Here is a 21,409-nt window from a genome sequence, read left to right as displayed (position 1 = left end):
CTCACCTTGTAGGGCTGGGGTCTGGGCACCTCCAGCTGCCTGTGTACAGAGGAAGTGTGGCCACTCTCTTTGCAGAGTCTGGCCAAAGTGGAGTGGTGACAACGCAGGGCTCCACACCCTCACCCAGCCACTGTCCCCGAGGGGTGGGCCTTCCTTTCCACTCCACCAGGGACCCCTGAAGGAACTTGGTTGAAGCAGTTATTTTCCTCCACCACCATAATGGCTGGAATGTCTTGAGAACTCAGACCCTGAACTCTGCTTCTTCAGGGGCTGGGGGTAGTACGTTAGGCAATATGGCAGTTTCTGCCTTCTTCTTTCTTATAAGGACCCATGTGATTACCTGGATCCCACCCAGATAATCCAGGATAATCTCCCCATTTTATGGTGCTTAACTTAATCATATCTGCAAAGTTGTAAGGTAACTATTTTTAGGTTCCAGGAGTTAGGACATGGACATCTTTGGAGCTGTTATTGTGCTGACTACAGGGTGCATGCAGCCCTCTGGGGGCAATTGTTTACATTCTCCCTCCTTCCGCTGCTGGAGCTCTTAGTGAACCCCAAGGCTGGGAGCCACAGCTAGCAAGGCCCACCTACTTCCTGCATGGTAGCCCTTCAGCTGCCACGTGTGCAGACCTGACCAGCCCCCTCAGGCCTTGGCACCCATTCATATCTGGCTACTCCACAGTTGGGCCTGAGCTTAGTTTGGCCTAGGGCTTTTCTGGATGTAGGGTGGCAAGTAAGTGCTCCGGGGAAAGAGAATACTTTGTGGCTAGTCAGGAAGTGCCAGGCCCAGACCTGCCCATGCTTCTCTAGCCCCAAGCTGTCTTTCCAGGGTCCCCATCTTCCTGTCTGGCCTCCTTTCATCCCCACATCCAAACAGTGGTCAAGTCCTCCAGTTCTTCTGTCCATCTCCATCACCACTCACTTCACCCAGGTCTCTACCTGGTGAGTGCCCTCACCTGGTCAGTGCATCGACTTCCTCTCTGTTTTTCAGAGTTCATCCTCTACGCCCACCCTAGCTGATAGCTTCCAGGCTTCTCTCCTTATGCTTATGTACCTGGGTGCTCCCGCCCCCATTTCTTTGTAGTGCTCAGTTACCAGACTGGTGAGCTAATTCTGGCTATTCTGCTAATGTGTCAGCCACCATGACCCAGGCTGCTCACTCTCTTCCCTGGTGCTGTCCTCCTTCGCTACTCTTCCCCCTTCAAAATAAACCTCCAGGGCCTCCCTGGTGGCGCGAGGGGTTAAGATGCAACCTATGAAGCTATCCGCAGCCACTGCAGCATGTGTTCGATCCCTGGCCAGGGCATAGCAGACCTCTCCTAACTCGCCTGCTGCTCCCCTCAGCAGTGTGTTTCGGTTGGCTGCCTGTTCTACTCCCCACTCTGTCTCTGGTGAATCCTCTCACCACCCCCACACCTCTGGCCTGTACCCCAGTTCTTTTATGCATAAATAAATAAATCTTAAAAAAAAAAACCCTCCAGATCTCCTTTTCCATGAAGCTCTTGCCCTTCCTGTCCTTCCAGGTATAGGACTCTATACCTGTCACCATCTCTCCAGTGGATCAGGACCTCTGTGAATTCAGGGGTCATGTCTTATTCAACTTGCATGCCCAGTACCCACTTATGTGGCCAGGTTGTCCTGAGTGGTGGATGAAGAGTTTGTGTCCTCAAGAAGAGCTGCCCCCCGGCTCCTGCCAACCTTGTGCATGCACCATACTCATCCTGGAAACACACTAGGGACCAGACAGGAGTTCCTTGGCCCTGCCCTGGAGACCAGCTGCTGGGGCTTCCACTTATGTTGCTGGCTGCTTCACCTGCAGGTGAGCCCACTGAGGCTTGAGTCTTTCTTCCTCCACTGAAGGACAAGAGCAGGCGGGAACTCACCTTTCTTGTTGCTTCTTATCTCCCGGACATCATGAAGCAGGCTTGATGGATATGCTCCTATGGAACCCTGCCTGGTGTCAGCTCTGAACACCCTCTCAGAAGAGGAAAATAAAGCAAAGAGATTCTATGACACACCAGTAAGAAGTCAAGCTAGATCAGGCACCTGACCTCCTGATTCCTCTCTTTCACACTGACCAGCTGAGGGGCTTACAGTGGGCCCCAGAAGATAACCATGAACTAGGCTAGAGCAACAGGCACTGAGGTCAGTCTCTGTTCCATCTACAGTCTCACGGGGCCTCTGAGACCAGGCTGGCCCGAGCCAATATCAGAATGGCCTCCGGCTCTGCCTACAGCCCTGGCCCTGCTTCCTGTTTTCAGCTCTTTGCTGGGTCTGGGAGCTGGGAACTCTGGAAACCGCAGCAGGCAGGGTTTCTCTTTTCCATGGCCAAAGGAAATTATATTTCCATTGGCAAAAGCATTTCCAAGGAGGGTTGCAGGAAGTCCAAGTGTTTAAAGGACTGCAAATGTCTGCAGGTGATTAATAATTCAGTGCAATGGATGATTCACGGGAAAGGCCACTTTCAATTAACCTTAAGAATCAGCCCAGTCTGAGGAAGTGTCATCTCTCATCACTTAGGAACAGAGAGGCCAGCACAGGATAAAGGCCATGTTGAGAAACACATGGAAGATTGTGTTTCTCACATTTATGTTAATCCCAGCTTGGTCACTCCAGGTCCCTTCTTAGGGGGTGGGGAAGATTCTCTCCCCTACCCCCAGCATCATCTCTTTCCTCTGGCTTTATTTTCTCTTTGCTTTATTTTCCTCTTCTGAGAGGGTGTTCAGAGCTGACACCAGGCAGGGTTCCATAGGAGCATATCCATCAAGCCTGCTTCATGTTAGCGTGATCTCAGCATTAATTTCCTACAGCCCCTCCTGAGGAGGCTGGACAGGGTATCTCTACTGTTGGGTCAGAGGCTACCCACTTGGCCCCACTCCATCAGGCTGGCTCATGTATCCCATCCTAGGGCCAACCACCCAGGGTCCCACAATGGAGTCCAGAGCTCAGGACTCCCTGTCTCCCCTGATTCTCTCCCTCCTTCCTGCCTGGCAGCCTCTCTCCCTCTGTTGGCAACTACATCCTGCTTTTTGCCCCTGGGGAATGAGTCTCTCCTTTCTGTGTCCGCATCCTCACCTCTGTTCTGGGACTTTGCACATGACCTAGATCACAGTGCTAGGTTCAGGGATGGGTTGTGACCTAATCAGAATCAACCTTAGAATTCTTGTGAGTTCTCTCTTTTTTGGTGAGAGTTGTTGAGCTGAAGAAGCTAAGTCTGGGGCTGTTGGGAGTGCCCAGGTGGAAGTGTGTGGCACAAAACCTGATGATGCTGCCCGACCCTTGGTGCCCATGTGCTGGTAGCCATATCCCAGGAAGCTTCAGTCAATGACATTTTCCCCTCTGTGCCCCACCCTTTAAGCTGGTATGAGTTGATTTCTGCCACTTGAAACTGAGAGTCTTAATTGTTACTCAAAGCAGGAGATGGATGAATAGGGTGGTGTGAGGCAGGGTCAGTAAGCTCTGAGAGGCTCTTATTCCAATTTTAGACCAGTGAAAAGTGGGGGACCTCTAATTGATGAGTTGCTTGAGGCCACTCCCTGGGAAATGGATGGCTGGTTGATAACAGCTAGTCTAGACTCTTAGACTCTTTTTTTTTTTTTTTAATTTTATTGTTATATTCCCCATACAATTGCAGCCCCCCCATTCTGACCCCAATCCCTCCCCTCCCGCCCCCGCCCCCCTAAAAGTGTCTCTGGTTCATAGTTTTTTGTTGATTTTGATTTTCACTTTCTTATATTCATTTTCCTGGTCCCTTAAGTTCTCTAGATTCCTGCTATGAGTGAGACCATCCGGTATTTTTCTTTTTCTTTTTGGCTTATTTCGCTGAGCATGATCCCTTCCAGCGCCATCCATGTTGCTGCAAATTGCATGTGTTTATCTTTTTTGAATGCTGAGTAATATTCCATGGTATATATGTACCACATCTTCTTGATCCAGTCATCTATTTTTGGGCATTTGGGTTGTTTCCAAAGCTTAGCTATTGTAAACAGTGCTGCTATAAACATAGGGGTGCAGGTGTTCTTTGGAATTGATGTTTCTGTGTCCTTTGGGTAAATACCTAGGAGTGGAATTGCTGGATCATATGGAAGCTCTATGTTTAGTAGGTCCAGAAATCTCCACACAGCTCTCCACAGTGGTTGGACCAGTTTGCACTCCCACCAACAGTGCAGAAGAGTTCCTTTTTCTCCACACCCTCGCCAGCATTTGTTGTTGCTAGTTTTTTTAATATGTGCCATTCTCACTGGTGTAAGATGGTATCTCATGGTAGTTTTGATTTGCATTTCCCTGATGACAAGTGATGTTGAACATTTTTTCATATGCCTGTTGGCCATTTGCATTTCCTCTTCAGAGAAGTTTCTTTTTAGCTCTTCTGCCCATTTTTTGACTGGATTATTTTCTTTGTTGTTGTTGAGTCTCATCAGCTCTTTGCAGATTTTTGTGATCAGTCCTTTATCATTAGTGTTGGGTGCAAAAATGTTCTCCCAGTTGGTGGGGTTTCTCTTTGTTTTTGTTATTGTCTCTTTTGCTGTGCAAAAGCTCTTTAATTTGATGTAATCCCAGCTGTTTATCTTTGCCTTCACTATCACTGCTTTGGGTGATGTGTCTGTAAAGATGTCTTTGATGTGCAAATCACGTAGTGTTTTGCCTATATTTCCTTCTATGTATTTTATGGTTTCAGGTCTTATGTCTAGTTCTTTAATCCATTTTGAGTTGATTTTTGTGTATGGTGTGAGGTAGTGGTCAAGCTTCATTCTTTTGCATGTAGCAACCCAGTTTTCCCAGCACCATTTATTGAACAAACTTTCTTTGCTCCAATGCATAGTCTTTGCTCCTTTTAGACTCTTAGACTCTTGACCATTAAGATTGCACCTCAGACAGAGCAAAAATCAGGGACTGATTGTCACTTCCAGCCATGAAGCTGTCCCAAGGATTGTTGGCTCCTTAGGGATGGGGTCATATCAATCATAGCCATTGCGGTGAACACAGTCCATTTCCTACTCAGCCTCCAGTGCCCACCCTGCCACTCCTCCAGCTTCTCCACTGCTAAGACCAAAAAACCCAGATAATGTTTGCAGCAGCATTTGCCCAGCCCTCAGGGATGAATCTGATAGTCTGAGCCAGTCAGGGACTTTGAATTTGTCCATGTGACTTACCTGGGCCAGTAGAATGTTAGCAGAGAGGAAGCGAGTAGGTGCTGGAAACACCTCGCTGTGTGTGTAAGAAGAGCATGCTCCAGGTGGCTGCAGGTCCTAGGTCAATGGGAGATCTGTGGACCAGAGGCAGATTGGACCAGAAGCCTAGAGGCAATGAGTCCAGCCTATGCCAACCCTCCCCAGCCAACCCACAGACACAGGAGGGAGATAGAAACACTTCGGATGATTACCATAGAGATGCTGTGAGCAACAAAAATGAGTGAAACACAGTCAATCTTTTCAAAATTTTTTTTTAAAGATTTATTTATTTATTTATTTATACAAGAACCGGGGTGCAGGCCAGATGTGCAAGAGGGTGAGAGGATTCACCAAAGATAGAGTGGGGAACAGAACAGGCTGACTGATGATATACACTGCTGAGGGGAGCAGCGGGCGAGACAGGAGAGGTCTGCACCGCCATGTGGGACCCTTACCGGCTGGCTGGGAGCGAACCAGCACTGCTGAGGCTGCGGACAGCTTCACAGCGTGGTGCTCAACTGCCTATGCCACCAGGGAGGCCTACTTTTTATTTATTTATTTTTTGAGACTAGAGAGGTGAATTGAGCAGGGCTCATTTTTGAAGAGCTACATCTTTTGTCCTCCTCTGCTCACCCTCCCCCACCCCAGTGCCTTAAAGTTATGCTCAAAGTGGGTGGTATTGCCACTTCTCATTACTGTCTGACTTAGAGCAGCCTTTGTTGTTGTGGGAGGGATGAAACTCCAAGGCTTGGGTGGTGAAAGTGGGGAGAGAAGGGAAGATGCCTGGGGTTGTTGGAACACAGCTTCATGCTAGGATGGTACCATACCCGTGTTCTGGGAGAGCTCTTCTCTCCTCTTATTGCCAATGGATCAAGTGTGGTTGATCCTACTCTTTGCTTCGAACCCAGCCCTGCTTCCTCTGAAACTCCCTTTCCAACCTGCAGGGGTATGTTGGGGGAGACAGTGGCAAAGGGACAGGCCAGGGCCAATGAGAAACGGAGCTGGCCAGTAAGCTTCTTATTCCTTAAGCTGTAATGATGGGTTAAGCCCCGGCAGTAACTCACATTAGTTCACTATGACTCAGACTTAGATTTTGGGGGAACCGTGGGAGTGCTAATAACAAGAATGGCTAATACAATAACTTGGCATTATTTTCAAAGCCTTAAACTTGGACTAGATCTCTGAGGTTATAATCCAGGAGCTGCTAAGGGCCCACTCTACAGAAAGCCTGGCTCAAACAGATGGAGAGGTGCCAAGTCTGATGGCATCATTTAAGTCTGTGGATCCAGCCAAGCCTGATTGACTTGGATTCCTGACTTACACCAAAAAAGAGTACCTCCCGTGCTTCAGCCAATTTGAGTTGGGTTTCTGCCTCATGAAGTCAGAAAAGTTCTGACTGATACAATATTTCTGTGTAGCCACACAAGTCATGTAAGCAGTTGTGTCCACCATGCCCATAGTCTCATTAGAGGGGGCAGCCAGTAAGTGGACATCTTTTAGACCATAGGGCCACAGTTTCACACCTGTGTTCTGGGAGGGCTCTTTTCTCCTCTCATTGCCAATGTGTGGCACTGACTCCACTGGTTGGCCGAGACGTGTAAGTTTTTCTCTGGCATTAAAGATGACCTATATCTATCAGATTGCTCTTATTTGAACACGGCAGGAGGGAGGCAGCTAGCCGCAGGGGAAGAGGTGTGAGGGATGCATTAAGAAATGCCACCAGGAAGAGCTTGATGATTGGAGGTTTTGAAGTGCAGAAATTCTGCGTCAGTAGAGGGTGCTAGTGGGCAGAAAGAGCAGAGTGGAGAAGAGTAGGAGAGGGTTCACGTGGCTCTACAATGCAGAAATGGACATTTCTGGATTTGTCTTGCCTGTTCCTGAAAACTTTCCAATTCTGCTCCAAATCCACATGGATCCTAACAACAAATCCATTTGCCCACCTTTGCCAAGCAAGCTTCGGATGGTCTCTGTCTTGCTTTGCAAGTCTGAACTCAGGCATCTGTCTTCCCTCCATAGTGCCTCTACTATACTCCCAGGCTTAATTGAAGGCTGTTTTTCTGAGGCCAGTTTTGGTAGCAAAGGTTGGAAATTTAACCCAAACCAGTTTAAACAACAACAACAAAAAATTATTGACTCCCTTTAGTGAGAAGTTAAGTGATGAGATCTGAGATCACCCTTAGTTTTAACTGAATTCAAAGCTCACATGATGTACTAAGGACCACACTCTGCATCCTTACTTTGTCACTCTCTAGGCTGACTCTAGTATCAGGCTTTGTGTAAGATGATGGTTTCAGTTCCTACATCCCTTTAGGGGAAAGAGTGAGTGTCATCATCTGGACTCCCAGAGAAATTCTTTATTGCGTGTACTGGGCTCTAAGTGGGACGCATGTTTTTCCTTAGAAGGTAATGAGATGCAGTGATTGGCTCAGACCTAGTCATATGCTCCTCCTCTGAGCCCTACCCAAAGCACATGGATGTCCAGTAGAGGAGAAGGTGAGTAGTTTTTAGAATATAGGTTGAATTGCTGGAAGAGAGTCTTCAGATAAGATTGGCTTAAGCAAGTCTCACCTGTCTGCAGGTAAGCAGCCTGGGAGTCCAGATCTTTTCCTATCTTGTTGCTTCGTTAGCCCTAGATATTGTGCATCTTTGTGGTTTGAGATGTTTCATCACGCCTACCATCCAGCCATTAGAAACAGAAGAGAGAAAGAGAGCTCACCCCTTATGGTTAAAGGTGTCACCTCTCCACACTTCAGTCCTATTGGTCACTTTCTTGGCCAAGCATAGCTTCCGGGAAGATGAGGAAATACAATCTTTTCTCCCTGATTTCCATGTCCCCAGAAAAAAAGCGGGGGTTCTTTCAATGTAGAAGGGGATCATGACCATTGGGGGAAATATGAGATGTTTCAGTTTCATTCTATCCATTTGACCAACTAAATATATGCGTGCCTCCTTTTTCCAAAGTTTTAAATGTTCTCTTCCTGGGGGAGAAACCCCCAAAGTTATGTCCATTGCCTGCACCCAGCTCTCAGCACAAGGATAGTTTGCACTGGTGGGGCTGGGTGAGGTAATTCACTATAGTTGCATGCACAAGCTCTCTGCCTCATCTCACCTGGTACACAGTAGTTGGTAGAGTAGTGTAACAAAGTAGGAAACTCATCCACAAGAAGGGAAAATGACAGCCCATTATAGTCACTGGTTGACTGCAGTCATTGAGTAAGTTCTGGAGGGTCAGAAATCGCTAAGATTCTCTAGGGGGAGCAAATACCTTGGATGACAGCGCTCTTTCCATGACCTTTCTTCTGGGCCCTGGTGCCTCCCTCTTTGTCCACTATCTTTCATGGCTTTTTTCCTCCCTCTCTCCTTCCCTCCTTCACGCTCTGATTCCTATCCATGCATCCATTTATTCAGTGAGCATCCATTATATGTCAGAATTTTAATGGCTATAACTCTCTCTCACACTCCAGGGATATTTTTGTCAGAAAAACAGATACAATTCACTTAGTCAAAGTTCTCTCCTTTTTATGCCTTGATGACACACTCACATTTCTACTTTAAGAATCTTCTTTCTGAGGCCTCCCTGCTGGCAGAAGGGGTTAAGACGTAACCTATGAAGCTCGCCACAGCCACTGCAGTGTGAGTTTGATCCCCGGCTGGGGAGCTACCCACATGGCTCAGCAGACCTCTCCTGACTCGCCTGTTGCTCCCCTCAGCAGTGTATTTCAGTCAGTCTGCCTGTTCTGTTCCCCACTCTGTCTCTGGTGAATCCTCTCACCTCCCACACCTCTGGCCTGTACCCCAGCTCTTGTATGCATAAATAAATAAATCTTTAAAAAACAAAGAATCTTCTTTCTGATCATGGGTGCTTTGGTGGTTGGTGTGGTATGGTGACATCTGATGTGTGAAACTAGTCCCCTAAATCATATACAGTGCTGTAAACCAAGGTTATCTCAAAAATAAAAAAACACAAAAACCTCATTTGCTGAGACTCCCAGTGATCCTCTGTGCTTTGGGCCAACTCATTGTCACTTTCCCTACAGCATTTTGTCTTTGCAGCACCCTCTGGAACTGGGGGCTGATGTGGCCCCCACTCTCTGGTGGGGGTTGCCACAGTGCAATGTCTCCACCCTACTGGGAAGAGCACATGACTCAAGCTAGTCAATTGAAGAACTCTCTCCCCTGGTCAGAATTGTCAAGCAAGACTAGTAAGATCTGATTTTCAGATCTAGAGATGCAGTTTGGGGGGTGCCAGCCACTTTACTTTCCAGGAGGAAAGGGCCTATATAAGAATGACTAACCCAGAGGGAGTCAGGAGGAAGAAGTGAGCAAGACCCAGCCCAGTCCACATCATTTGAGCCTTTGGCTTTAGCAATGCCTGAAGCTAGATTCAGCACATTCTCTTATTTGCCTCAACTCTGCAATACTAGCCTCTCTATGCATAGTCAGGTCTGATAATTGGTTAATGCTAATGCGGGCCAGTTAACTTAAAGATAGTAGGGAAGCAAACTGATTCAGAATATTTCTAGATGCTTAGGCTTTTCCTCCCATTCTTTTTCAACTTGCCTTTCCCACACTTGACAGCAGTTGTTTGTGACTCACGTTCCAAAGCATTTAACCTAGTTTTCACAGGAACAAAACTTCCTTTTCAAACCCATATTCCATCAGTTCATGTGCTATTTAATTAAATCATAACATGTACAGTGGAGTAATTCTGGATACAAACTCAACTGACACTTGATAAGCCAAGGCTCAGCTGGTGACCCAAGAAGCGCCCAGCCAGCTGGACCGTGTCCCCCTGATGACAGCCTCCAGAATGCTATGGCCTTTGACTCTCTTTTCTCTCTTTTACAACTGTGAGTCCAAACTAAAACTTGCTTTTCTCTCATGAAGATTCTTTCTAGGGGTATTACTGCTGGTCACAAATCTTCTGTGGGTCCCAATTTGGCCTGGCCATCTTCCTGCAAGGATTATTTCAAACCTCCCCCACTCTCCTTACCCCTCCAACCTTCCTATCTTCCCTTAAGGTTTTAGCACATGATCTGACCTTTTATTTCACAGAGAAAACAGAAACCATCAAATAAGGAAACAGAAACGATTAAACTTCAATTCCAAACTTAGGACTTACCAAGGTCCTACCCCATCATTTCTTTTTGATCTGCAATTATGTAGAGAAGCTGCCCCTACTCCTGTTTAACATGTTCTGGCCTCAGTCCCTTGGGGACTTTATGCCACCAGTGAGTCCCTCTCTTTCCTGTTCTTTAGCCATTCCCTCTTAATGGGGTCTTCTCCCTGCCTGTCAAATATGACCAGTTGTCACAACATGCCTGTGTCTGGCCACCCAGCCACCACTTTCTGGGGAAAGTATATGGTGTGTGGTACTGGTGGGTGTGGGCATGTTTAGAGGTATTTGGCCTGGTGTTCCTCTCATGGTCCAAGGAGACCATGCTGTCTCTCCCCATCCATGATACAATCTGATGGAGGGCAGTTCAGAGCTACTGACGGGGCACCAAGGCTGGAAGAGGTTCCAAGCCTGCAGAGAATATGCCGCTATGTGTGAGGTCTGAGTCACATCCCCGCTCTGGGTTAGGTGCCAGGCTAGGGACTATGGGGTGGGGTGGGGGAATGAAGAGTGTCTGTTTCTGCCTGGGCCTCCATTCCAAGGACCTGGGGAATTTTCTGTAGGCCGCCCCTAGTGCTCCCGGCACAGGACAGGGCAGGAAGATGCCAGAGAGGTGAGGCTGGGACCTGAGATCTTTTCAAACTGGAGGAGCAGAGAAGCCTGGGCTTCCAGGCCACTGGACAGAAGGGGTGCACACCCCTCCGTAAAGGTCTGGGGAAGGAGGTCAGGGGTCCTGGAAGCTGGGGTTAATGGCGGAGGGTCAACATTTGGATGGCGTGATGGGGGTCTTCATGGGTGATGGGGGTCCAGAGATAAGACAAGCTCCTTTTACCGCCTGTTCCAGTGGGTGGGTGGTAGAAACCCCTCCAGGGTGAAAGGGGCGGGGACTAGCCTGGGCCAGCGGACTTTTGTGGAGTCAGTGCACGGGAAGCAGGCTAGTGACTGTTGGAGATTGGGGGATGTTGAGGGAACCGAGTGCTAAGGCCCCCCTGCCAGCAAAGGGCAGTGGGTCTGGGCACGCTCCAGGGATATGGTGCGGGAGGGGCGTCTGGGGGCTGTAGGGAGCCATGGAAAGTGTTGCAGGCTCTGAGCGCCTGGGAATGGGCTGGGGGTTGGTTTGGGGAGGGGGAGGTAGAAGTGGGAGAGGGAAGGGGTGGGAGAACTGGGGTCTTGGCTTGGAGCAGGGCCCCAACTCTGGGGATGGGTCTGAGAGGCAGGGGTAGTGGGAGTCGGGTCGCGCCCTCTGAGGACAAGGCCGGGAGCGCGGAGGGGCCCTGGAGGCGGAGCTGAAAAAACAGGGATCGGTCTCGGAGTCTGTGGAGCTGAGAGGATGGGACGGTGGGATCCCGGGCTTGGAGACTGGGGGTCCGTCGGGCTGCGACCGGGAGGGAGCAGGCCTGGTATCTGAGGGAGTGGGTCCTGGGGCCAGGGGTTTCCAGGACACGAGCCCGACGCTTGCGAAGGGCGGAGCCGGGATGACGGCGGACGGGGGCCTGGTGGTGGGGAAGGAGGTCACCAGGGGGCTGGTGGGCCACGGTGCGGGGCGCGGAGCTGGAGGGGAGCAGGGGGGCTCTGAGGAAGGGGCCTGGGGGTTGGGTCTGGGGCTGGAGGATTGTGGGGAGCGGAGCCTGGGTCTTGGGGACGGCGGGGTCGGGTGGAAGACGAGTACATTGTTGGGAAAGCCTATAAAAAAGGGGTTCATGGTGGGAGGGCGCAGAAAGACAGGGAACAGTGGAGGCCCGGCGTGAGGAGGGACTCGAGGGAGGACCGGGGACTTGGGGGCGGAGGCGGGGAGCCCGAGGGGAAGGTCTGGTGGGCGGAGGCGGACACGCGGACGGAGGGCCCGGGGGGCGGGGCTCGGCCAGGGGCGGGGCTCGGCCAGGGGGCGGGGCCTGGGCGCCGGCCGGCGGGCGAGCAGCGCGGGGGCGGGCCCAGGTGAGCAGGGCCACCGCCCCCCCGCCCCGCCTCCCCGGGTCCCCCGCCGCGAGCCGCCCTTCGGCCCCTCCCCGGCGCGGGCTTCGCGGTCCGGCGGACGGCGACTGGTGGCGTCTTCGGCCCAGGCCGGGTCTGGCCCCGGTTCCATCTTGGGCCGCAGTGCCGGCACCTGTGGAGGCCGCAGGAGCAGCGCTTTCAACGACCCGCGCTGCCCTCGGGTGGGCGAGAGGGTGAGAGGGCGTCTCCGTGTGCGCGGGTGCAGGGGGTGGGGGGGTGGTCGGCGCCCCCCTCCCAGCGCGGCGGAACCCCGCTCTCCGCCTCGCCCTGCGCTCAGCCCCTTCCCATCCCTGCCCGGCGCTCCGCGCTCCCCATGGCCGCATCCTTCCTCCCGTCTCTTCTCGCCGCCTGTCCGGCCCCCTCTTAGCTCATCTGCCCATCCTCCCATTTTTAATACTTAGCCCAGGGCCCCGACTTTGTCTGCCCCCATTCGTACTCCTGTGGTTTCTCTTTCGCATTCCTGCGCCCCTTTCCCTTCGCCATTTCCCACCCCACTCGCCTCCCACCGCCCCTAGCCCAGATCTCCCTGCCCGCATTCTCCTGCCCCGCAGATCCGTGTCCAGCCACTGCCTCTGCTGCTGGGAAGGTCGGTAGCTTAGTTTCAGTGTGGAGTATTTCTCCCTGAATCTGGGTGGGCCTAGGGAACAGAGCATAGCCCTGGGGGAGAGTGTATGGTGTGCTGTGTTCAGGCCTTTGGTTCAGCAGCCAGAGGCAGCTCGATGGGTGTGCAGAGTGCAGCTGTGCAGATGCTGTTTCCTGCCTGCTCCCACAGCACTGGGGCCTGTGGTTCTACCTTTGTGTGTCCAAAGTGGGAAGCATGCCTTTGCTGGTGCATCAGTCCTTGGGTGGCTGTGAGCTTGAAGGTGGGGACACACCAGCCACATGGGAAGCTTTTGGTTTTGGGCAGCTGGGTGGGGAGGCTTAAATTCTTCACTCTAGGTGTCTCTTGGAATGTAGGAGCAAATCCTTTTCTGAGGAGGAAGTGCTGGGGACCTGGACCTCTCTGGTGAGAGAGCCAAGCCCTTGAGACCTTGTTGCACTGTTACTCCCAAATCTTTTTCTGGTGCAGCTTGTGATCTGAGGCATCTCGTTTGTAAGGCCCCTTTATCCTTTCTGTGATGGGCTGGTTTTATCCCCTCCAAACACTCTTCCGTAGCTCAGGTGTGCTCTTAGTTGCCTTGTGCAATTTTGACTTTCAGCTTTCTTGCTAGCCCCCTTGTGCTGCGGGGATGAGTCAGACCACCTGCTGGAGGTTGCCACCCCCCTACTATGGATTTGGATTTGTGGAGTGTGCAACCCTACCCGGTGCCGAGGTGTCGGGCTATTTTTAACATTTAGACAGTTTTCCCTCATGACCATGTGGGTTTGCTTTTCCTATTTTAGTTTTTCTGAAAGCAGAAGTCATCATTCAGTTACCTATCCTAATGAAAGGTGATTTATTTGGATGCCACATGTGGTCAGAGATGGGGCCTACATGTGGTCGCCTTAATAGTCCCCGCACATCCTCAAAGGCCTGGACTTCTCTGTTGGAGTGACAGAATCTCTAATTATGCTGATCTAATTGTCTCTTTGGATGGACCATTCTGGAAGTTTCTGCAGAAATGGGAGCTTTTATTCAAAATGACATTGGTTGATTGCTGCATGTGAGGCTCACTGAATCTTCACTTACCGGCAAGCAGCCTTGAGGTCACAGGACATTGCCTGGATCACAGGTTTGATTGGCGTCAAATGTGTAAGAGACAACGTAAGGTGTCACCCAAAGAACTAAGGATTTAGATATTGCTACATGACTGTCCTTTATATTGTGCTAAAGCATCTTACTACTTTTCTTGCCTACTCCTTTTCCTCATTCCTCTAGGGCTCTTTAAGGTGAAAGTAGAGCCATAGCCATTCCCCATGGTTTTTAAGTTCTGTGGGCTTGCAAGTCTGGGCATTTGCAATGAAGAACCCAAGCTTGTGTGCACACGTGTGCCCATGTGCATGCATGTACTAGCACATGCATGTGCATCCTCCCAAATTAAGGCTTAAAATAGGCTGGTTAACTCAGTGTAAAATGGGACTTTATCTATGTTGGGGATGACGAGGTCCGTGATTGGCTGAAGGTAGAAAGGATTGGGAAGCGAGACTAGACACTAGGGTGTCTCTGACTTCCTAAAAGACCTTTTCATGCAATGATAGCTTTAGCACAAGTTACTCCTGATGGGAAGGAGGGAGACAGATTATCATTAACAATATCAGTTCTAGACAGTTCATATGCCATCACGTTTAGTCCTCACAATAATCCTGCAGGGCGAGATTTACTTTCATTTTGCAGATTGGGGAAACTAAGGCTCAAAGAGATAAGGTGACTGACCACCTGAAGACACTCAGGCAGGAAGGTTTAGCTACTCACCAGCTGTGTCCTTGGGGAAGTCACTAAACCTCTCTGCTCTTCCAGCCTCCTTGGCCCTACAATGGGGATGATGCTTTATCTTTTTTTTTTTTTTTTAAGATTTATTTATTTATGCATACAATAACCGGGGTATAAGCCAGAGGTGTTGGGGGGAGGGTGAGAGGATTCACCAGAGACAGAGTGGGGAACAGAACACGCTGATCTACTGAAATACACTGCTGAGGGGAGCAGCTGGCGAGACAGGAGAGGTCTGCTGTGCCATGTGGGTTAGCAACCTGGCTAGGTATAAAACTCATGCTGCAGAGGCTGGTGATAGCTTGATTGGGCTGTCTTTAACCCCTGCACCACCAGAGAGGCCCTGATGCTTATCTTATGTGGTTGTTCTGAGAACCAGTTAAGACAATGCTGGAAAGAATGTGGCACGAGCCCGACTCATGGTGGGTAACTGGGTACCATAAGCTATTATTATTTTCACTGTGATTGTTAGGACTTTGTGATCCTTCTCTGTCCCTATGTCTACCTTAGAACTTCTGGAGGGCAGGGCCTGGGTCCTAGTCTTCTCTTGACTACTCCTTTTCCTCATTCCTCTAGAGACCAGTGTGATATTCCTGTCCAGGCTAGGACCGTATGGTAGTCATCAGCCCATGTGGCCATTGAAGTTGAAATTAGTTAGTTTGAGTAAAATTAGAAATTCAGTTTCTCGGTCACATTAGCGACCTGCCAAGTGGTCCCAAGTGGACAGTGCCAAGTAGAATCCTTCCAGCATCACAGGAGGTGTGCTGAGCTGGACTCTGCAGTAAACCTTGAGCTCCCGGAGGACTGCTGCTCCAGAAACATCTGCACCTTGGCCCAAACAGCTGCCAGCCACCTCCTGAGCCCCGGGAAGGCCAGTGTGTGTAATTATGCAGAAACTGAGTTCCTGAGAAAGCCTTCCCACATCCCCTTTCATGTGGCCTTTCTCCCCTGGCCAGAGCAGTTGGTTTCTTGGTAGTTCTTATCAGCCCAGGGCTGGGAGGGCAGGACTAGGATTGCCCAAACTGCGACTGTTGCCTGTGTCCCCACCCTGTTTCTCCAGCCAGTCTTGCCTGGCAGGGAGTCCCAGGGTGGTTTTCCTGATACACACCTGATAACAGTCCCAGCTCCCCTGACCCCTCTCACTCCCTCTGGGCCCTCGCCCTGCCCCCAGCCTGCTGCTCCTCTCCTGTGCTCTGACCATAGGACCTCCACCTTCTGCTCACCTAGTTCCTTACCCTCAGGCAGCTTCTCGTTCCTCTCCCTCAGGCCTTGAGGACTCTTATGGCTGGTCGAGCTCCCCTGCCTTAAAGACACCCTCTCTCCTTCAGACCCTGTTTTTGGTACTCAGCCCTTTCCTCTGTGGGTTTACTGTTGTATTCACTTATTCTCTCTGTCATAACATTCTCTGAATGCCAACTGTGTGCCAGGTCAATGCTGGATGCTGGGCAGACAGTGGGGGACAGGCCACAAGGCTGACTTTGACCGGTTCTGGCTGGTGGGAGGCCCGCAGGTGGCCAGACTCTTCCATCCAGGCCAGACAGTGCTCAGCCAGAGATGATGCTGGCATGCTGTAGTTCTCAGGAGATAGCTGTGGAATGAACAAATGCCAAGTGATCTCAGTGCATGAAGAACTGATGTGAGGCCCTCTCCCTTGCCTGGAAGCAGAGATTGCAATCAGGGAGCTCCTTTCTCCTTTCCAGCTTCCAAGACTGAGTCCTGGAGACATGACAGCTCAGCCAGGCTAGGCCAGAGGGGGAGGAGAGGTGTTATGGGAGAACTCAGTGAGGTCCTCATGGTGTCCTCTATTCATTGCTTTTTCATCCCCCTCACCTCCTCCCAGCCTCTGTACAAGGAGGCCCCAGTGCAGACTGAGATGGCTACTAACAGTCCTGGGAGGAACCCGGCTAGTATTTACCCACTGGGCATCACTGGTTATTAAAATACGGACTAAGAACTGTTGTACCAGGGCCTCCCTGGTCGTGCAAGGGGTTAAGCATCGCACTATGAAGCAATCCGCAGCCTCTGCAGCATGAGCTTGATCCCCGGCAGAGAGAGGAACTCACATGGCGCAGCAGACCTCTCCTGTCTCGCCGGCTGCTCCCCTCAGCAGTGTTCAGTCAGTCTGCCTGTTCTCCTGTTCTGTTCCCCACTCTGTCTCTGGTGAATCCTCTCACCGCCACCCCCCCTCCCCAGCATCTCTGGCCTGTGCCCCAGCTCTTGTATGCATAAATAAATAAATCTTTAAAAAAAAAAAAAGAGCTATTGTACCAAAGGGCCTGCCCCCAAAGCCCCAGTGGACTTGGCTTTTGCCCTGGATTCACCTCCCTCTCCATGTCGAACAATAAAATCAACAACTGGCATGGTGGGAGGGCCTCAGGACCCTACTCTAGGACTGAGTCTAATGATTCTGTACTGTTTACAGATGTTTGTTATGTCATCCCTGTGCATGTGTGATGACTTTGATTTGAAGTGTGACGTCCTGTACCTGTTTTGTGTGTGGCTGTGACCCTTCGGCATCTGGGACTGAAGCTGTCCCCTCATAGTGTCTAGCACCATGTGAGCTCACAGCAGAATCCACTGAGGTGCTGCCACCTAACTCAACTCCAATCCCTCCTCTTTCTCCAGCAGGCAGCCATGAGCACCAGCAACCCCAAGCCAGATGCCGGGACACCTCTGAGCCCCCGTTCACAGCCCTTGTCCCGGAGCTCTTCAAGCCTGCTGAGTGAAGGCCGGGGGCAGAGACCAGAGCTCCGCAAGACTGCCAGCAGCACTGTGTGGCAGGCCCAGCCGGTTGAAGCTGGTGACAGTCCCAGGGTCCTGGAGGAAGAGGGACACCAGACTGAGAGCGTGGAGCAGGCACAGGCCTCCAGCCCCCGGCCCAGTGCTGTGGGCCACTGGCGGAGCAGCACTGTGGGCAATGTGTCCACTGTGGGTGGTAGGGACCTGTGTTGCCTGCGGGCCCCCAGCGCCACTGCTGTGCAGAGGAGTCACTCGGACCTGGTCCGTACTACCCAGACCCGGGGCCCCGGTGGTGCTCAGAAGGCCAGCCTCAGCTGCTCAGCCCTTGGCAGCTCACCGGTCCACAGGACTCGTCTGCAGCCTAGCAGTACTGCTGGGCAGGGAGACCAGGACCCTTCAGGTCTGGAAAGGGACCTGGGTCCGGAGGATGGAACTTCAGACTCAGCCTGGACCCTGGGAGAGGTGTGGGTGCCGCCACTAGACCTGGGAGACCTGGGAAGCACAACTGCCCACAGCAGCAGCCCCCTGGCCATGCCCAAAACCACTGGGCAGCTGGCCACCACCTCCTGCCATGCCCTGCCCCCAGCAGCTCTACTCTGTGGTGTGAGGGAGGTGGGAGCTGGTGGTTGTTGCCATGCCCTGCCTACCCGACGGATCCTGACCTTTCCCAAACTAGTGGCATCAGTGAGTGAATCTGGGTTGCAGGCTCAGCATGGGGTGAAGTTTCAGTGTACATTGCCTGGAGGGTTTCCTGGGCATTCCCACTGCTGTGCCCACCCTTGGGGTCCTACCAGGTTAGCCACGGAGCCTGGCTCTAGGACCAAGGATGTGTGTACCATGACCTCAGCCAGTGACTTGGCCCCCACGTGGGCATCTCCTCCGTCATCCCAGGATGCTGGTGTGCAGGTGGCTCCCATAGCCACCTGCAAGGCTGTGGCCACCAGCCCACCCCTGGAAGCCCCTGTGGCCTTGCACACATTCCCGGAGGTAGCTCTGGAGTCCAGCCCAGAGGAAGCACCATCCCCTGTACGGGATGTGCGATGGGATGCTGAGGGCATGACATGGGAGGTGTATGGAGCTGCTGTGGACCCTGAGGTGCTTGGTGTGGCCATCCAGAAGCACCTGGAGATGCAGTTTGAGCAACTGCAGCGGGTGCCCCCCAGTGAAGATAGTCTGTCTGCAGAGGGCCGGAGGGGGCCACTGCGAGCTGTCATGCAGTCCCTGCGGCGCCCCAGCTGCTGTGGCTGTTCCAGTGCAGCCCCTGAGTGATGAGCTGTAGCTGTCAGAGTGGGCCTTGAGCCATGGATTTGCCCCTGGGCTAAGGACAGAGACAGTGGAGACACTGCCCACTGGATCTGCTGGCAGCCATGGACATATCTCAGCTGTCTGCTGCCTACAGACCTCAGGACTGCAGCCTGGGGGCTTCCTGCTCCATGAAGCTGGACTGGTTTTTAAGGGCTTGATTCCAAGAACCACATCTCTGCACATCTTGGGCTCTGAACTTTGGGACAGGGTCTCAGCACTGTGCATAAGGGACATGCTGGTTTTTCTCTAAAAGTACCTGATCTTCTCTTCAGCGTTTCCTCCCAACTCCACCATGACTTCCCCTTAGATTCTTGGTGGTTTTTTTTAAAGCAGTGCTAAAATATAACAAATTCTTGACATGCAAGAGGGCTCCAAGTGGCAGGTACTGCCTCGGTCTTTAGGGAAGGGAACTGACATTGTTGGGGCCTCCTGCCTGCCACACACGGTGAACCATCACCTTGTTGGTTCTTTATCTCTTCACTTGTTTTGCTGATGTAACCACAGGCATTTGGCTGATGTGCCTCAAGCTGGCAGAGTCACAGCCAGGACTGGCTGAAGCCTGGGACATTTCCCCATGGCACACAGTGTCTTACAGGCAGTCATGAACAAGAAGAATTTGTTGGGCCCATTCTCTGTGCAAGGTCCTGGGGATTCCTCCAGGAAATGATAGGCTACTGGTGCCTTCACTGACCTCAGTGTGTGAGGTACTAGGGTGCTGAGTGTTATAGAAGGGCCACCAGCTGGCATGGGGTACTTCTAAGGGCCAACCCCCAGGTATGTCATTGTGTCAGAGGCTGGACTCAGTAAGGGATGAACAGGTGGCCACCTGTCCCCAAATATGTTGCAGTGCCTGAGATTGCACTATTATTCCTTTGGTTTATGGGTTTATTTCCAGCTGGTGTAATTCTTTGAAGGAGGGAGTGCAGGTAAGGATAAAGGGAAGGATCTTAGGGTGAAGACCCCCATGGGGTGGGATATGACTGGCTGTGAGCTATAGATGGCAGGGAAGTATGTGGTTCTATTTGCCCAGTCCTGCCCACATGACTGGCATAAGCCAGCAGTGGGGATTAGGGGTTCAGGGGTGGAGTAGAGTAGGGAAACCCAGTATACAGGACCTTGGCAAAGCCTGACTTCATTGCCCTAGGATGTCAAGGCCTGTGGAAGATGGCAGTAGGCTTGTGTCTCCATCCAGGGGCTTATCGCTAAAGAACCCAAGCTTCTGGGACAGAATCTGCCAGCCTACCCTGTGAGGGAGCAGGAGGTGAGCCTGTTTAGGGTTACCTGGCTTGGGAGCATGGAGTAAGGGCCCAGATATAGCCTGCTGCTTGGGCCCCCTTCTGCACCTAGGTACCCAGGACCTGACACCTAGCGTACCTTTCCCCACCCCCAAGAACCTGGTACTCACCGATGTGGAAAGGACTCATGCAACACTGGGCAACTTCTAAAGCAGGATAGGCATTGTCATAAGCCAAGGGGGGCCAGGAGACACTGGAGAAATGACTAGAGTGGAAGATGTTGTGGGAGAGAATCAAGAGTGTAGGCTGGAGGGGTGTGTGTGTGTGTGTGTGTGAACTCACCAGAGACAGATGGAGAACAGAAAAGGAATTTATTGAAATACACTCCTGAGCCAAGCAGCAGGTGTGATGGGAGAGCCTAGATGGTCCCTAGGCCCTAGACGCCAGGCATCAGTGACTGGCTAAGATATCTGGCTTTGGGCATGTCCTGACACAGGAGGATTATCAGCTTCCTGGCCCGGTTCCCAAGGCAGTCCCATCCACTCCCCTTATCCAGTTAAGCCTCCCAAACTTGTCTGCTGGGCAGGGAGTGGGCGCTCAGTTTTTTACCTTAGTAATGATACCACGAAAGAAGAGTTGAGAGGCAGGAGCCCTGGGGGATGTGGGTGTGGGAGCCAAGGAGGGCTGTTAGGGGCAACACAACACAAAGAGAAAGAAGGTGGAGTCCATAAATCCTAGCTTGCTATTGACCCCAAGCTGCCTCCGTGTTTACCCACTGAGTTGGGAGGTGTATGCGGGAGCCATTAGGGCCCTCCCTGGATCCTGGGTTCTTGAGTGCTCTGAGAAACAGAAATAATAGAGACTCTAATCCTGTGGGTGCCAAGTAAGGATTTATGAAAGCTTGTGCAACTCAGCACAAGGGAGTCAGCATCAGGGACAGGATCTATTTGTATGCTGCTCTCGGAGAAACGGGTGGAAACTTTAGTTAAGCAGTTTTTACCCAGTGTAACTAGAGGGTTGGAGTTCTTCACTCCTCTTTCAATGAGGTCATTCCATCTCTTGAACCTGTGATCTGGTGCCTGTGACCTCTTCAGGGTGGATGCCCTATCATTAGCAGAGAAGGTTAGTGGTAAAAACTTTATCTGGAGTTTGTGTTGGGGAGATAATCCTTCCTAGAGACAGGGACAGTCACATCTGAATGTGGGCAGCTGACCTTGCCTGCATCTCAGTGGAGAAGATGCTGCTTTCTACTTTATGACGACAGTCTGCCTCGGCCTGAGTCCATGTCCCTATCATGGAGTTTCCTGAGACGCACAGGACCCTGTCTCCTCCCTAATGCAGCAGGGCTGGGACATGGTTCGGCAACTACTGGACCTTGAACAATGCACCTTCTGAAAGGCAGGAAAGTCAGGCTGGCTCTCCTGAAACCTGCCTTTATTGG

At 51.6% G+C, this 21,409-nt stretch overlaps 1 protein-coding gene across 1 annotated transcript; it reads left to right on the top strand.

Moving 5' to 3' along the window:
* Positions 1–17,323: 17,323 nt before the first annotated feature.
* Positions 17,324–18,697, top strand: GPRIN2 (G protein regulated inducer of neurite outgrowth 2; the record flags this gene model as incomplete). Its single annotated transcript, XM_084246273.1, has 1 exon — positions 17,324–18,697. The coding sequence occupies one exon, from the start codon at positions 17,324–17,326 to the stop codon at positions 18,695–18,697; it is 1,374 nt and encodes a 457-aa protein (XP_084102399.1).
* Positions 18,698–21,409: the final 2,712 nt, after the last annotated feature.

This window comes from Talpa europaea (genome assembly GCF_964194135.1).
Source record: "Talpa europaea genome assembly, chromosome: 10".
NCBI lineage: Eukaryota > Metazoa > Chordata > Mammalia > Eulipotyphla > Talpidae > Talpa > Talpa europaea.
Note: the sequence above shows the minus strand (reverse complement) of the source record. Positions and strands in the feature narration are given on the sequence as shown.